This window comes from Rhincodon typus, chromosome 16 (assembly GCF_021869965.1).
Source record: "Rhincodon typus isolate 14 chromosome 16, sRhiTyp1.1, whole genome shotgun sequence".
NCBI lineage: Eukaryota > Metazoa > Chordata > Chondrichthyes > Orectolobiformes > Rhincodontidae > Rhincodon > Rhincodon typus.
This window is the reverse complement of record NC_063347.1, coordinates 7,074,076-7,092,230: the sequence shown is the minus strand read 5'-3', so window position 1 is coordinate 7,092,230 and position 18,155 is coordinate 7,074,076. Positions and strand designations below refer to the sequence as shown.

At 44.1% G+C, this 18,155-nt stretch overlaps 1 protein-coding gene across 1 annotated transcript in view; it reads left to right on the top strand.

Moving 5' to 3' along the window:
- LOC109916444 (collagen alpha-1(VII) chain-like) overlaps positions 1 to 18,155 on the top strand; it is a 260,704-nt gene that overhangs the window by 33,816 nt on the left and 208,733 nt on the right. The window contains exons 18-26 of the mRNA XM_048606678.1: positions 1,061 to 1,129; positions 2,709 to 2,822; positions 7,552 to 7,578; positions 9,143 to 9,187; positions 9,284 to 9,355; positions 10,612 to 10,671; positions 14,120 to 14,155; positions 15,459 to 15,503; positions 17,763 to 17,798. Of these exons, the coding sequence (XP_048462635.1) occupies positions 1,061 to 1,129; positions 2,709 to 2,822; positions 7,552 to 7,578; positions 9,143 to 9,187; positions 9,284 to 9,355; positions 10,612 to 10,671; positions 14,120 to 14,155; positions 15,459 to 15,503; positions 17,763 to 17,798 (504 nt within the window). The remainder of the gene's footprint in view (positions 1 to 1,060; positions 1,130 to 2,708; positions 2,823 to 7,551; positions 7,579 to 9,142; positions 9,188 to 9,283; positions 9,356 to 10,611; positions 10,672 to 14,119; positions 14,156 to 15,458; positions 15,504 to 17,762; positions 17,799 to 18,155) is intronic.

Here is an 18,155-nt window from a genome sequence, read left to right as displayed (position 1 = left end):
TAATGCGACGGCGACCACCATTCTATTACAGCCCGCCCCTTCCGCCTCCCCCCCCCCCACACACACACACACACACACACACACACAATCTTTCAAACCCACTGGCAGGGGAGTGTAAAATGCAGCTTTTGTCGGAACTCGGATTAACTAGAGATACAAACAAATATAGAGGAAGGAAGAGGGGTGAGGGTGCGGTGGGGTGGGTGGGAAACAGAAGGGACGGTCTGTAATAGAATGGGAGAGCAGGGGTGACTTAATGAAGAGTCAGTAGCAGAAACATTATCAGTTCAGGCTGTTCAAAGCTGAAAATGGAATAAACGATCAGGATCTGAAATTATTCAATGTCATGTGTCCAACCGGAAGATGATCTGCTCATCACTGATCTTCAAAGAAATAATTTGGGGAGGTGAAGGTGGAGGCTAAACTGGGAGTGGGAAAAAATGCAAATGTTGGAAACTCAGGGTCAACTTTGAAGACTGAATGGTGGTGTTCGCTCTCCTGAGATGGCAGCACGGATGTACGAAGAGAGACTGGATTGGTTAGGACTATGTTCACTGGAGTTTAGAAAAATGTGGAGTATCTCAGAGAAGCCTATAAAATTCTGACAGAGTACAGGCAGGAAGGATGTTCCTGATGACAGGGGAATCCAGAACCAATTACCACAGTCCAAGAACACAGGGTAGGTCATTTAGGACTGAGAACTTCTCACTTATAGTTTACCTCTCTAATCCTAATATGCCAGTGAATTTGCATGGCACCCCCTCCAAGTTTGGTATGTCCTTTCTGTTGCGTTCAGAACTGAATGCAGTGCTCCAAATGCAGCCTGTATAGAGCTTTACACTGTCATTTTTAAAAGAAGTAATTATAGCAACAGAAGGTGGGCTGTTTGGCCCATTGAATCTCATGCTGGATCTCTGTGGAAAAAAGGAACCATTCCGAGAGGACGTGGTGTTCTGGTGATTTATTGGGCATGAGGTCATTTTGGGGATGTGGGAAGCTATATATTAGTGCACATTCTTTCTTTCTTTTGTTTATGTTTGTGCATTTGTTCCTCTTTCAGGGTGAACCCGGCACACACATTACAACTGGCGGAGGCTATCCTGGCAGGAAGGGCGAGCCGGGTAATCCAGTACGTGGCACACTTTCACTCTTTACCAAGAACCTGTGATACCATGTTGGTGTATTTGTTTTGGTGTTAATGGTCCTCTCCTCCCACCTGAAATCACCAAAACCTTTCAATATGTCCTTATATTTGTTTATACTCATGTATTTATCCAGCTTCCCCTTCAATGTATCTACACTCTTCATCTCAGCCACTCTTTGTACTGGGAAGTTCCTCACTTTATGGAAGGAAGTTTCTCTTGAATTCCCTAGTGGATTTATTGGCAACTATCTTATAATCACGGCCCCTCAGTTTGATCTTTCTATACATTCATGGGATGTGTTAGGCCAGTATTTATTGCCTATCCCTAATTGCCCAGAGGACAGTGAAGAGTCAACCACATTGATGTTGTTCTGGAGTCACATGTAGGACAGACTGGGTAAATATGGCTGCTTGATTTCCCTAAAGGACATTAGTGAACCAAATGTTTTATTTTATGATCGACAGTGGTCACCATCACCTTTCTTAACCCCCAACCCCCAATCGAATTCAGACTTCATCATCTGCCCTATTGGGATTCAAACCCATGCCCCCCAGAGCAGTAGCCTGGGGTTCTGGATTATTAACCAGTAACATTACCACAGCCTCCCTTCTAAGGATCTTGATATCTACCTCAGCAAACCCTTCCATAATCTTAAAGATCACTAATAGGCCACTCTGGACCCTCTCTTTTAGCCCATCAAGTCTGCTCTGCCATTTGATGATGGCTAATATGTTTCTGAACCCCATTGTCCTGCCTTCTCCCCATAATCCTTGATCCACTTACTCATCAAGAAATCAATGACTTGCACTGGGGTGTTGGGCACAGAGCTGGAAGGAGAATTTTACTGCAGTCCTCTTGAATGAAAATAATACAACCACCCATGTTTTCTATTTGCATCAGATCCAATCACTATTGAAATAAGTTGTGACACTTTGTTCCAGTGCTTTGTGACGTTTGGAGTACCCCAGGCCTGAGATAGCTGACCTTTCTATTGCCTGACTGAAGTGTGCAGTGTTTGCAGTCAGTTGTTTCTATTGAGGAAACAAATGCAATATTCTCTTCAATTCCTTGTGAATTCTTAATATGTTTGCATCACTGACATCCTATTTGGGCTGCAGAGAATCTTCCCTTCCGATCTCCGCAACTACTATCAATCTAAAACCCCTTTCAGCAACCTCTTCCAGCCCTTCATTCCACTTAGGTCCTTCCCCTCCCCGCAATTCCAACCCATTCAGCATCCCCGGATTTAAATGTCCCACTATTGGTACCTTTATCTGCCTGGTCCCCAGGTTCTGGAATTCCAACCAAAAACCTCTCCATTTCTCTCTCCTCTTTAGAAACACGTCTTTGAACAGGCTTTCTGTCATCTGTCCAAATGTCGCCTGACATCAATTTTGTTTGCTATTGGTCCAGTGAACACCCTTGGGACATTTTTAACTATGCTAGAGGGGCTATACAAATGAAAATTGTTGTTGCTAGCCAAACTGCGTGTTGTTGAACAATCTTCGAACTGCAATGAGAGCCAGTTGGTATTTCAGCACCTCTTTTGATTCTCTATTGTAGGGCGCTCGTGGTCCACCTGGGTTTCCTGGACAAAGAGGTGACAATGGGTCCCCTGGTCAAGTCGGGCCACAAGGTCCGATCGGCCCACCAGGACCTCCTGGGAGGTCTATCAAGGTATGTTGTCAATTTAGCAAGGAGAATCTTCACGAGAAGAGTTAAACTCAGCATCAAATATGAAATGCCCACTTAATCCCCTTTACTTGCTGGATTGTTGCTTGATACTCATTGCTGAGTTATAACCAGCTCTCTTGGATGCAAGATGTTATAAGAATACTCTTTGAGGTTTTCTCAATTCGGTGTCAGCTCTGGGTAGAGCTCTGACTCAGAATGTCCCCAGAAACATAGAAATAGCAGTAGGAGTAGGCCATTCAGCCCTTCAAGCCTGCTCTGCTGTTCAATATGATCATGCCTGATCATCCTATTCAGTACCCTGTTCCCACTTTTGCCCCATACCCATTGATATCTGACTTCATCTTGAAAACATTCAATGTTTTGCCCTCAACTGCTTTCTGTAGCAGAGAATTCCACAGGTTCACCACTCCCCATTTCAATCCTAATTGGCCAACCCCAAATTCTTAGACTGTGACCTGTGATTCTGGTCTATCTAGGGACATCCTCCTGCATTACCTCTGTCTCATTCTGTCAGAATTTTATAGGTCTCTATGAGATTCCTGCCCACCTCATTCTTCTAAACTCCAGTGAATATAACCCTAACCAATCCAGTCTCTCTTCATACATCAGTCTTACCTGAGATCAGAGCACAAGCATTCAGCTCTCAGTCCCAAAGCGATACTGATGGAGAGAGACTCCTCCACTGCTGCTGACACTGCCTTTCATATGAGACCTTAAAATAAAGAGCCCATCTGCCTTCTGATGTGGACACAAAAATGTGATTTCTAACAAGTTCTTCATTAACTGATAGCAATGCTTTTGTTTTAGAAGATAGCGGGATGATCTTGTTGAGAGGTGAAGGAGGTTCGGAGGGTAAATATAGAGAAACCATGGAGGAATCAAGAATGAGGGCGCGCAGTGGTAACTTTGGAGCTTGTCCATTCAGGAAAGCAGTGGGGAACCACCTTTTCAACATTAAAAATCTCAAATTCTCTGCCCCAAATGGCACAGGTTGAAGGGGTTGTCAGTTGAAGATTTAAAGACTGGGATATTTCTGATGGGTAAATAGGTATCAAGAGAGATGGAAAAAAGACAGCCGGATGGAGTTAAGGTATGGATTAGCCACAATCTGAATCTATGGCAGATTGGGCATCTGGGCATGATAGGCCAAATTACGTTTTTGGTTTTATAAACTTGCAGGTTGAGTTGGTAGTTAAGAAGACAAATGCAATGTTGGCATTTATTTTGAGGGGGCTTGAATATAAAAGCAGGGATGTACTTTTGAGGCTCTATAAGGCTCTGGTCAGACCACATTTGGAGTATTGTGTGCAGTTTTGGGCCCCATATCTTAGGAAAGATGTACTGGCCCTGGAGTGGGTTCAGAGGAGGTTCACGAGAATGGTCCCAGGAATGGAAATCGTAACATATGAGGAACGTTTGAGGTCTCTGGGTCTATAATCGATGGAGTTTAGAAGGATGAGGGGGGATCTAATTGAAACTTACAGAATACTGAATGGCCTGGATAGAGTGGATGTTGGGAAGATGTTTCCATTGGTTGGAGAGACTAGGACCCGAGGGCACAGCCTTAGAGTAAAGGGAAGATGTTTTAGAACGGAGCTAAGGAGAAATTTCTTCAGCCAGAGAGTGGTGAATCTATGGAATTCACTGCCACAGAAGGCTGTGGAGGCCAGGTCATTGAGTACATTTAAGACAGAGATAGATAGGTTCTTGATTATCAAGAGGATCAAGGGTTACAGGGAGAAAGCGGGAGAAGGGGGTTGAGAAACTTATCAACCATGATTGAATGGCGGAGAAGACTCAATGGGTTGAATGGCCTGATTTCTGCTCCTATGTCTTATGGTCTTATGGTCTTATACTGCCAAGTTATCCTGATATGACAGTTGCTATTTCACACGCTTAAAACCACTTTACAACAAAGAAGAAAATCTAGTATTACTGCAGGCCAGAATAAGGGTAAATCAGCCTGGACCAATCTCAGCTCTTATAATAATGCCAAGCCATTTGCTCAACTACTAAATGAGAGATGAATGCTCTTAGAGTCACCAAGCTGTACAGCACAGAAACAGCCCAACTTGTCAATGCCTACCAGATATCCCAAATTTATCCAGTCCCATTTTCCAGCATTTGGCCCATATCCCTCTAAACCCTTCCTACTCATATACCATCCAGATGCCTTTTAAATGTTGTAATTGTACCAGCCTCCACCACTTCCTCTGGCAGCTTGTTCCATACGCTCACCAACCTCTGTGTGAAAATGTTGCCCGTTAGGTCCCTTTTAAATCTTTCTCCTCTCACCTTAAACCTATGCCCTCTAGCTTTGGACACCCCTACCCCAAGGAAAAGACTTTGCCTATTCACCCTTATACAGCCACCCTTCAGCCTCCAGGGAATCTTCTTAATAAAGGATATTCACAGAATATATCCGCTTCCAACTTACCACCCTGCACATCCTACAGTTCCTCCTTATGATTATTTCCCTAATCAATCTGTTTGGAAATGCTTCAACATACCTTCAAATTAGATGGAACTTGAACCTGGGTCTTCTAACACAGAAATAGGGGCACTTCTACTGTACCACAAGAGCCCTTGGTCTATTGTTGCAGGTAATTTTCTAATCAACCTGTTCCAAACAACAGACTTCTGGAGCATGTGGGATTTGAACCCTTGCCTCCAGGCCCAGAGGTAGAGACCCTACCACTGTATCACAAAAGCGCTTAGCTGCTGTTTATACTCTTTCAAATTAAACCATATCGACCTAATTGAATCGAATTAACAGCCCGTCTCTCTTTATAATATCATAATTAAACCAAATCCAACTAAATAAAGAGATGAGCTGGATGAACACAGCAGGCCGGGCAGCATCAGAGGAGCAGGAAAGCTGACATTTTGGGTCGGGAACCTTCTTCAGACCCGAAACGTCAGATTTCCTGTTCCTCTGATGCTGCCTGGCCTGCTGTGTTCATCTAGCTCCACACTGTGTTGTCTCTGACTCCAGCATCGGCAGTTCTTGCTATCTCTAAATAAAGAGATGACAACCCCTTAAAGGGGCATTGTGATAAGCAAAGAGGGTGATGGCTTAGTGGTATTATCGCTGGCCTGTTAAGTCAGAGATGCAGATAATATTCTGGGGACCTTGGTTCAAATCTTGCCAGAGTAGATGGTGAAATTTGAATTCAACAAAATCTCAAGTTTAGAGTCAAATGATGACCATTGTTGATTGTTAGGAAAATCCCATCTGGTTCCCTAATGCCCTTTAGGGAAGGAAACTGCCATCTTTACCTGGTCTGGCCTTCATGTGACTCCAGACCCATAGCAATGTGGCTGACTCTGACTACCCTCTGGGTGAGTAGGGATGGGTAATAAATGCTGGCCTGGCCAGTGATACCCACATAGAGTCAATGAATAAAAGAAACTTTCAAATTTTAATTAAAATGTTGTTGTGGAAGTTGATTATGCACAACATCCACTCTCCCTTTATACAATTTTAAATCTAACATGAAACAAATTCAGCTAAATGAAACCAAGAAAACCTGACAACTCCACAAAGGAGCAATGCAACTCAAGATAGCAACCCAAAAGTAACTTTCTAATTCAGATTAAAATGTGATTTTCTGGGAGTGGTAATATACTTCAGCCCCTGTCATGCCCGGAAGTCTCTGTTTATACTATTTTTGAATAACAATTTAAATTAGGGCTCCAAAAAGGAACCAAATTCCAGATGGATGAAACAGTGGCTCAGTGGTGATCACTGCTGCCTCACAGCACCAGGGACCTGGACTCGATTCCACCCTCGAGCGACTGTCTGTGTGGAGTTTGCATATTCTCCCCATGTCTGCGTGGGTTTCCTCCGGGTGCTCTGGTTTCTACCCACAGTCCAAAGATGTCCAGGTTAGGTGGATTGGCCATGCTAAATTGCCCATAGTGTCCAGTGATGTGCAGGCTAGGTGGATTAGCCATGAGAAATGCAGTAACGGGATGGATCTGGGGTGGGATGTCCTTCGGAGGGTTGGGAGGACTCGATGGGCTGAATGGCCTGCTTCTACACTGTAGGGATTCTAAGTTTAAAAAAAAACATTTTATGAGGTAGCAAACAGCATCCTTGTGGTGCAGTGACAATGTTCCCTACCTTAAGACCAGGAGGTCCAGGTTCATGTCTCACCTATACCAGAGATGTCTAACAAAATCTTGCAACAAATTGCTTAGGAAAACATCTAACAGGTAGCAAATAACATATCTTTAACATCAACGTTGGTCGTACTCAATAGTATCATTTTTCAGTGAGATCCTATTTACTTTGATATGTTACAGAATAATCAACTCAAACACACAAAGATTGTTTTTTGTATTTGTTGCTTGATATAAATCAGTAAGAGTGTTACAGTCTTCATCAGGAGATAGAGCAAGAACTGCAGATGCTGGAGTCAGTTTCAATACAGTGCGGAGCCGAGGGACACAGCAGGTCAGACAGCATCAGAGGAGCAGGAAAATTGACATTTCAGGTTTACACCTTTCATCGGGACTGGTGAAGGGTATAAACCTGAAACATCAGCTTTCCTGCTTCTCGGATGCTGCCTGACCTGCTGTGTTCCTCCAGCTCCATACTGCATTGACGCAATCTCCAACAGAACATTTTGAAGAGTGTCCAATTCTGTACGATAGCATTGCAAAATATTTGAGTGTTCTTCTTAATGAGTTTGTCATTCTTTTGCAGGGGGAAAAGGGCGAACCAGGTGAGAGAGTAAGTGAATATTCCTTTCAATCATCGTCTCAAATTGATTCACTTCTGTGGGCTGATTTTATTTTTTATTTTGTTCCTTTCCATTTCTGCCTCTCTGTCTCGAAGGATGTGACTTGTGCTAGGGTTTGCCCCTTCTGCCCATTCGTTGTGTTTACAGTAACCTGTTGTGTTCCTATTTGGGTCCCAGAGCTGCTTCTTCACTGTGCCTGATAAAATCCACTCTTCAGGAAGGGCCCAGCTCCCCACCTCAGCTTGATTTGATTGAGATTTACTCAGTACCCTACTTTACCCTCTTCAGAATAGATTCCAACACCTTCACTGTAACAGATTTTAAGCTGACTGGCCTGTACTCACCTGCTTTCCACTTCTTTGCTTTCTTGAATAGAGGAATTCCATTTGATGGGACCTTTCCAGTATCTAGGGAAATTTCAAAAATTATAAACAATGCGTCGGTGATTCAAAAGCCACTTGTTTTAAGATGCTTGGATGAAATTCATCGTTGATATTAAGGTGCCGGTGTTGGACAGGGGTGGACAAAGTCAGAACTCACACAACACCAGGTTATAGTCCAACAGGTTTATTTGAAATCACAAGTTTTTGGAATGCTGCTCCTGACCTTCACCTGATGAAGGAGCAGCGCTCCGAAAGCTAATGATTTCAAATGAACCTGTTGGACTATAACCTAGTGTCGTGTGACTTCTGACGAAATTCATTAAGACCTGGGGATTTGAGCGATGTTGTCAGTACCCATTCCCTGCTAAATGAAATTATTTTAAATTCCTCCCTCCCTTTCAAATTTTGATTCATTAATTTCTTGGGCATTATCTGTGTCCTCTGCAGTGAAGACCAATGTAAAATATTTGCACATCTGCTTTTTTTTAAAATTCATTATTAATTCCTAGACTGACTCTCTAAATGCTCACCTTACTTACTCTTTTCCTTGTTAAATACTTATGGAAACTCTTGCAATCTGTTTTTATATTGCTAGTGAGCTTTCTTTCTTATTTGAAATTCTCACACTTTGTAAATTGTTTATGGAGTTTTTGTTTTATTTTGTCCAGTCTTCTGGTGCATGTTGGAAAGGGTTGTGTTCCTGCGTCATATTCATGAAGGTGACAACATGTTCAGTTTGTGCAATGCACTTGATATTGTAGACATTGGCAGAAAAGTTTGAAAGTTCTGGTTTCAAATGTTTCCCTTATTCAAGTTACAACCCTTCCCAGCTGAGGGAGAAGATAGCAATGACAAGAACCTGGACCCCTATTCGTGAAGTTTCAGGGGAGAGGCATTCAAACTGAAAATCTCATGATCTGTTTCCCACCCACTCACCATCATGATTTTACACCTGTACATGAGGTTTGAGGGATAATATTTGAGGTGACGTGGCTGGTGGGGGTGCAGTGGATCGCCAGCTGGGTGAATGGTCTGAGCGAGGGGATCAGGGGCAGTTCACTCTCCCACCTTTGCAGCTCAAGAGAGAGATTGAGCAGGGGCAGCGGGAAGCATTGAACTTCATGGAAGTGCAGACTCAAGCAACCAACTGACCATTTGACTTTTCCCACAGAGTTCGGTAGATGGAGCAGGTCAGAAAGGAGAGCCGGGCCACCCAGTAAGTACTGAAACATGAGGAGGTCTGGCTGCAGGAAGGAACATCCATTACTGCACGATTACATTAATTAGAACTAACATTGTATTTCCTTTGAAGGGAAGTCCTGGTGAGTCTGGTAGTCCAGGACCAAGAGGACCTCCTGGGTCAACAGGACAGAAAGGTGAAAAGGTAAAAAACAATTATTTTCATTCCTGATATAAAGGCCAATAACAGTGAATGCTAAACCAGGGATAGTACTTTCATATGTCCCAAGGGCACCAGGCACAGCATCAGTGGTGAGATGGTCAAGAACCAGTATTAAATTCTGGACCATAGAATTGACCATTTAGCCCATCGAGTTTGTACCAACCCTCTGAAGACCATCCCACCCAGACCCATTCCCCCTCCCCCAGTTCCTGTAACCTCACATTGACCTTGGCTATGCACACCTTTGGACTGTGGGAGGAAACCAGAGCACCCGGAGGGAAACCCACGCAGACATGGGGAGAATGTGCAAACGCCAGACAGACAGTCACCCGAGGCTGGAACTGAGCCCGAGTTCCTGGTGCTGTAAGGCAGCAGTGCTGACCACTGAGCCACCGTGCCGCCCCAACAGCCAGATCATGAAGGGAGGGTCTTGTGATGTAGCAAGTAACATCCTTGCCTCAGGGCCAGAAGCTCCAGGTTTGAGTCTCACCCCAAGATCTTATGGCCAATCTAGTGTGATCAAACAGATAGACCTTCACATCTTTCCACCACAAGCCATTGGCGGGGTGGTGAGATCGGGCAAGTTTTCTGATCAATTATGTTTGATGCAAAAAAGTGCCTCAAGCTATAGTCTCAGAATCCAGGCTTTTCATTTATTTGTTAATAGGATGTGGACATCATTGGCCAAGCAAGCATTATCTGGCATCACTAATCACCCAGAGGGTGGCTAAGAGTTAACCGTGTTGCTATGGTTTGGAGCTACACGTAGACCAGGCCAGGCAAAGATGTTAGATGCTCTTCTCTAAAGGGCATCAGTCACCATTAGGCTAGCTTTTTTTAATTCCAGACTTTTATTGAATTGGAACTTCACCATCTGCCATGTTGGCATTGACAGAATTAGTACCCACCAATAGTGTTGTTGGCTGTATCTATGCAGAGTACAGGCTAAGAGCGTAGAATGGTTGTTCCCAGCACCTTTTTATTTCCCTAACACCAGGGAAAAGTAAAAACCCATCAACTTGTCTTCATACCTGCCCAATACTTTGGAATCTGCTTCACAAGATTGGGGAGACATGATGCTGGTGAAAGCCAAAGACACATTACACGGATGAGGTTGGTGCACCGTAGTGATATGGCTGGAAATATCTACACAGCTGTCTTACAGAAACAAGGACGCTTACAAAACGATAAAAGTGTTTCTGAAAATGGACTCTGAAATTTTCTTTCTGTGTTTCCAGGGCAACGCAGGTGAAGGTTTCTCAGGACCACCAGGCCGCCAAGGAGAACCAGGTGACCGGGTTAGTGCCATTACGAATCTCAACAAACTAACTAGACTAACGCCTTTGTTAACTCAATGGAGAAAGACATTTAGAGTCAAGGAGTCATAGAGATGTACAGCACGGAAACAGACCCTTCAGTCCAACTCATCCATGCACACCAGATATCCTAAATAAAGCTAGTCCCATTTGCCAGCATTTGGTCCATGTCCCTCTAAACCCTTCCTATTCATATACCCATCCAGATGCTTTTTAAATGTTGTAATTGTACCAGCCTCCACCACTTCCTCTGGCAGCTCATTTCCATACAGGCAACAAAATCTGCATGAAAATGTAGCCCCTTAGGTCTCTTTGAAATCTTTCCCTTCTCACATTAAACCTATGCCCTCTAGTTTTGGACTCCCCCACCTCAGGGAAAAGACCTTGTCTATTTATCCTATCCATGCCCCTCATGATTTTATGAACCTCTATAAGGTCACTCCTCAGTCTCCGACGCTCCAGGGAAAATAGCCCCAGCCTGTTCACCTTCTCCCAATGCTCAAACCCTCCCACCCTGGCTACATGCTTGTAAATTTTTTCTGAACGCTTTCAAGTTTGACAAAATCCTTCCTACAGCAGGGAGACCAGAAATGCACACAGTTTTCCAAAAGTGACCTAACCAATGTCCTGTACAGCCACAACATGACCTCCCAACTCCTATACTCAATGCACTGACCAATAAAGGCAAGCGTACCAAATGCCTTCTTCACCGCCCTGTCTACCTGTGACTCCATTTTCAAGGAACTATGAACCTGCACTCCAAGGTCTCTTTGTTCAGTAGCACTCCCCAGGACCTTACCATTTAGTGTATAAGTCCTGCCCTGATATTCCTTTCCAAAATGCAGCACCTCACATTTATCTAAATTAAACACATTAAAAACATTCATACAAACAAGCTAAAGTGTTCCAACTCCATTCAAACACAGCCTGGCTACACCTCAGAGGTACTGAGTACATCAGAGAGGGAAGAGATGGAAAAGTAGGAGGTGTGAATGTTTGTAGTAGAGAGCTGGAGAGAATATTTAAAAGGATTTGATGGGATAGATATGTTCATTGTAAAGTGGGGTAGGCCATTCAGCCCATCGAAGCCCCTTTGCTACTTAATACAATCATGGCTGATTGAATAATTCAATGCCATGCTACCTCCATAATCCTATATGTCACTGATAATCAGTAATCGATACATTTCTACCTTAACACACTGATAGTCTGAGCTTCCAACGCTCTCTCTGTGGCAGAGAATTCTAATGGAGAAACTATTTATTCTAGAGGGAATAAAGTTAAAATTGGAGCTAGGCCATTCAGGAGTGAACTTAGGACTTCTGTCCCCCAGAAAACCGGATCTCGGAGGACAAAGCGATTAATAGATGTTTGTGAAATGCCCTTAAGAATAGGCACCACCGGCACCTAAATGCAGTTGAGATGCAGGTCAGCCACAAGATGGTGAAACAGGCCCTCAACAGGCCTCCTCCTGTTGCTAAGGTTTTGTTCCTGGCTGCTTGACTAGATTTGTATGAGGATTTTCATTTTACACATGGGGCTGGCTTCAGAGGAGAATGGAAGAGATAGCACAGTTTCGTGAGATGAATAATGCCTCACTCACCAACGTTGTGCTAAGTTATGAAGGAGGCCTGGTATAGAGGCAGGGCTGTAGAGTACTTGTTTCCTGAGAGTGAACCTTGTGGGTTCCTCTTTCTTGCCCATGTACCTGCTTCACGTTTTGTTGACCATTCCTCGCGTGTGACAGCTGCCTTTATAACATTCATGGCCTTGTTGCGCTGCTGAAGAATGTTTAAAGGAGTCTAATGTGGGACAGAAAACATCCGGTTTATTTACAGGTGGCTCAGTGCTTAACACTGCTGCCTCACAGCGCCAGGGACCTGGGTTCAATTCCACCCTCGGGTGACTGTCTGTGTGGAGTTTGCACCTTCTCCCGCTGTCTGCGTGCGTTATCTCCATGTGCTCTGTTTTCCTCCCTCAGTCCAAAGATGTTCAGGCTAGTTGGATTGACCATGGGAAATTGCCCCATAGTGTCCGGGGATGTGCAGGCTAGGTGGGTTAACCATGGTAAATGCAGGGTTACAAGGATCGTGTGGGTGGTGGTGGGTTTGGGTGGGATGCTGTTCGAAGGGGCACTGCAGACTCAAGGGGCCAAATGGCCTCTTTGTGCACTGTAGGGATTCTGTAATTGTACTGTGGCATGTTCCTAACCACAAGGCTGCAAGAGAGAGTTAACCTGTGGTAAGATTATGCCATAATCACAGAATCCCTACAGTGCACGAAGAGGTCAGTTGGCCAGAAACTGGACTGGACAAGAAAAGAGGCTGGAAATTCTACAGCGAGTAACTCACTTCCTGCTTCATAGAGTCAAACAACACAGAAACAGACCCTTCAGTCCAACATGTCCATGCTGACCAAGTTTCCAAAACTAAACTAGTCCCATTTACCAAATAAAAACCAAAAGAACTGCAAATGATGCTGCAAATCAGAAACAAAAATAGAAATTGCTGGAAAAGCTTAGCAGGTCTGGCAACATCTGTGGAGAGAAATCAGAGTTAACGTTTCAGGTCCAGTGACCCTTCCTTAGAATTCAGTTAACTTTAATTTCTCTTCACAGATGCTGGCAGACCTGCTGAGATTTTACAGCAATTCCTGTTTTAGTCCCATTTATCTGCATTTGGCCTGTATCCCTCCAAACCTTTCCTATTCATGTACCTGTCCAAATGTCTTTTGAACATTGTAACAGTGCCTGCATCTACCACTTCCTCTGGAAGTTCACTCCACACAAAAACCACTCCCTGTGTAAAACCATTTGCTCCTCATGCCTTTTTTAAATCTTTCTTCTCTCACCTTAAAAATGTGCCCCCAAGTCTTGAAATCCCCCATCCGAGGGAAAAGACACCTGCCATTAACCCTATCTATACCCATCATCATGTATTATCAGAGATTGATGGGTTGACAGTGAACTGCCAAACCAATGCCCTAATTTACATCAGTGTGGTAGGGCTGGGGTGTGAGGCACCTGATCTGTGGTCATAAAATCCAGTCCAGTTTCTTTGTCCTGCCAGGCAAGTCCAAGGGCATGAGAACAATTCATCTCCTGTGGAATTGTTCAGTGTGAGATGTTAGATGTACTGTTTGCCATTAAACCATAAAAAGTACAAAGTAATTTGTTGCTAGGTGTAACCTGCACCCCGCTTTGTGACCACAAGACCCAAATGACTGTACTTCCAAGAGGTCAGTCAGACCCAATCTGTTCTGAGGAAAGTAAACCAATTTGAGGTCAGAATAAACAAATAGGAACATTCTTTTACATTTTAAATTGATTAGAAAATATATGCAGCATGGTAATGTGCATTTGCAACATCTGAAGTGTGGCACACATCTTAAAACTTCCATGATTTATCATTAATCTTTTCATTTCTTTTAGGGTCCCAGAGGATCTCAGGGTGAACAGGGTGACAAGGCAAGTGTTTCAGCGCTATGATCGAAACTTGTTGTCTTTTCTTGTAATTTTTCCGCTGGTAATAAACTTGATTCGCTCCTTCTTAACCATACCGGTTGGAATGTGACGTTAGTCCCGAGCGAGTAGGGATTGGAAAGAATGCTGCGTATGGAGGGGTGGAGCTGGGGTTTAAGACCAAATTACTGAGAATGGGTGAGTTTTATTTGGTATCAAATAGTGAGTATGGAGAGATACTGTCCCCACAAGGTCCTTGCCATTACAACAGCACCTGATTTACCAGTGGAATTGAAGTTGAGGCAATTATTCTAAACTGTGATTTATGTAGAAATTGAATGGTAGCTCCTGCTATCGCACTCCTTAACATGTAAATCCGAATGTTCTGTCTGCGATGTTCTGCTCCATTTGAAGCTACACACCTTCAGTATCTAACAGAGAGACTCAGCACTGAACAGCATAATGTGACTGAAGAGGTAGCATCTAAACTCAAAAAAAGCTTTTATCTTGTCCATTATAGTATGTGTATCCTTTGAAGTGTAATAAAGCCTAAAAACTTAAATAAATTAATTCTTCTAATGCACAGTCCCATTCCTTCAGTTTAAAATATTTTAATTATGTTTGAGATTCTTAAAAGTGGAAATTCTTTTCTTTGGTTTTCTTCTTTCTCGTTCTCTTGAACCAGTTTTTCATTCTGTCTTTATTTTGCTCTCTGTACCTGATTAATTATTCGAAGTGACACTTCCTTGTTCAGACTCCGAGCATTTCTCATTCTCATTTCTCATGCAATTTGGTTGGATACCCAGCTGCTTACCTCATTTTAGTCAGGTTGCCATTAGCTGAGTTGGCTGGTCTGTAGAGTGATGCTAACAACGTGGGTTCAATTCCCACACCAACTAAGGTTACTACGAAGGATTCTCCTTCCCAACCTCGCCCATTGCCTGAGGTGTGGTGACCCTCAGGTTAAATCACCACCACTCTCTGTGTTTCTGTCTGTAATCAGAGAGCAGCCCTATGGTCTGGTAGGATTGTGGTGACTGTGGGAAAAAGGAGGTTCCTTTATTTGGATGATTAAACAATGGGGAGTGGGTAAAGGTTGTCAATTAAATAGGTCAGTTGTTTGGGTGCAATTCATCAGCTTAATATCCTGAGAGAACGGTTTTATTTATTTGGAAAATATAAGCCTGATATATTACAGGCATCTCAGACTGCCAAGGAAAGAATGAGGGAGACAAGTGAATATGAGAAGGAGTTATTGATTGAGGCGGGTAATTAACAGGCCCTCTTATTTTTATGTTTTGATGGACAGGGTGACAGAGGCCAGCCAGGGGAGACTGGTTTGCCAGGATCCAGGGTAAGTGATTCCTCCCACATCTTACAATCCTTCTTCTGGGATCTGTGCCCGGATTTGTAAAAATTCACTTCAGCAACTCGCCAAGTCTTCTTCAAGAACATCCCATGAATCGGGGACCTCAGCGGAGGCACACGCTGTCCTGATTTGCAACTACATCGCTGTTCCTCCCCTTGTTGTTCCGTCCAGGAACTCCTTCCCTAAAGCACTGTGCGCGCTGCTGCATCTCACAGCCTGCAGTGGTTGAAGAAAGTCACCCACCAGAGGATTGCAGAAGTGGACAATATGCCTTGTCGCATCTCCTGAATGAATAAGTAAAAGAAAATCTTTAGATCAAATGTCCATGGTCAAGTGGCAAACTTGGGTTTGAAATCGAGCCTGTATCCTTGGGACATGGGTGCAATCTAGCTCTGACAAATGGGATGGAAAGTCTCCATAGTTTAATGTCAAAGTGATTCCCCTGGAATCACTTGGTTTTCCCCTGGAAGAAACATGCTCGGTTTGGAGCTCCAACCTGCAACCATGAGCCCCTGGTGGGGCCTGCTCTCCATACTAAACCTCCATCCTCCAACAGACCTGACAGCGCCAGGGCTCAGCAGTGGACACAGATGGAACTACAGGCAGGTCCGTGTAGGGAGTCCCATGGAGTCTAGAACCTATTTGGAAGAACTTTGAGTTTGTGGAGGGGACAGGTGCGGGGGTGGGGGGCGCTGTTGTTTCTTGGAAATTCAGCAAGGGGGAATGGGTTTTACAGAATGGATGAGAAGAAACTGAGGATCTAACTTCTAAGGGTGGGGTAGGATGGAGGTTACCACCATTGGGCACAAAGGATCCTCCAGCGTGCTCCCACACTTCACACAATTTTAAGCCCCTTTGAAGCCAACAACACCATTCCCCACCTAGCTGCCCATACTGACCACATCTTGGCAAGGGAAGCATAATCTTCAAAGCTTTTACGCTTTTGGGCTTATTAACCAGCTCAATCGACCCTTGATAAAAACCGAAAGGACTGCGGATGCTGTAAATCAGAAACAAAAGCAGAAGTTGCTGGAAAAGCCCAGCGGGTCTGGCAGCATCTGCGAAGAAAAAAAGAAATCGGAGTTAACATTTTGAATTGAGTGCCCCTTCCTCAGAACTGATGGTAGCTAGGAAAATATCGGTTTATATGCAGAAGATTGAGTGGGGGTAGGGGAAATGTAGAAAATAACAGGTGGGGATAGAGCCCAAAGAGAAAGAACAGCTGGACAGACAAAGGAGTGAATAACATTCTGGCTAGGAGGGTGAATAGTTACTAATGGGGACTGTTAGTGGCTAACAGTGGGTTGTGTAATAGCAGATTACGTGATTCTAAGCAAAAACAGAAATTGATAGAAAAGCTCAACAGGTTTGGCAGCATCTGTGAAGAGAAATCAGAGTTAATGTTTCGGGACTGGTGACTCTTCCTTGCAGCATCTGCAGGTCTTTCGGTTTTTATGTGATAACAAGGCATGGTGTGTGGGGCTTGGGGTAAGGATGTAGGAGAGTTCGAGCCCCAAAGTTGTAGATCTTGATATTGACTCTAGAAGGCTACATGACCCCAAGCAGCCTAACACGTTAACAGCTCTGAGGAAGCGTCACCGGACCCGAAACATTAACTCTGTTTTCTCCTTCACAGATGCTGCCAGACCTGCTGAGCTTTTCCAGCAACTTTGTTTTTGTTGTTGTGTTGAGAACGTTAACTCTGACTTCTCTCCACAGATGATGCCAGACCTGCTGACTTTTCCCAGCAATTTCTGTGAATTGACCCTTGGCTATTTATATTGTGTGTAATAGCAGGGTGCCAATTTCAGCAGCTGCCCACCTTGCATATTACAGGCCTCAGCTCGGAGGTGAGCGGAAATGTGGTGGACGGGTCACCCTTTCCAATTTCCCCAAGCAAAAACACAGCTGATGGGCCTCGTACTTTCCAGGTCAATATCTCCTTCAGTTGTTTTGCTAATGTCACTCCTCTGAGGCGTCTCAGCACCTTTTATGACATTAAGGGTGCCACATAAATGTAAGTAGTTGTTGTTATTGCTGCTGCACCATTTGCTGTGCCTTTGGCAATGGTTGACTACAAAGCCATGGTTCCCATCATTACAGCAAGGCAGACACTGACCATTTGTATCGAAGCAGATGAAGGAATAGGACTGGAATGTCTGCCTGTCCTTCTAATGGGCCTTGCAGGTTCTTAATTAATTGGCAAAATAGACGTGTCATGATCATGCTTTTTACTTTTTGCAGGGAGAGCGGGGCCCTCCAGGACCATTAGGACCTAAGGTAAGTGAGCATTGTCAGCTGGGGACAAGATGTGGAGATGTTAGTGTCGGATTGCAGGGACAAAGCCAGAGGTCACACGACACCGGGTTATAGTCTAACAGGTTTACTTAAAAATAAATCCGTTGGACTATAACCAGCTGGGGACAAGGCTTGCCTCTTAGAAGATTTGGTGGGATCCCATGGAAACCTATAAAATTCCAACAGGACTAGATAAGTTAAGTGCAGAAAGGATGTTCCTGTTGACCAGTGACAACACAGTGTGGAGCTGGAGGAACACAGCAGGCCAGGCAGCATCAGAGGAGCAGGAAACCTGACGTTTCAGGCCTAGACCCTTCTTCAGAAATTCTGAAGAAGGGT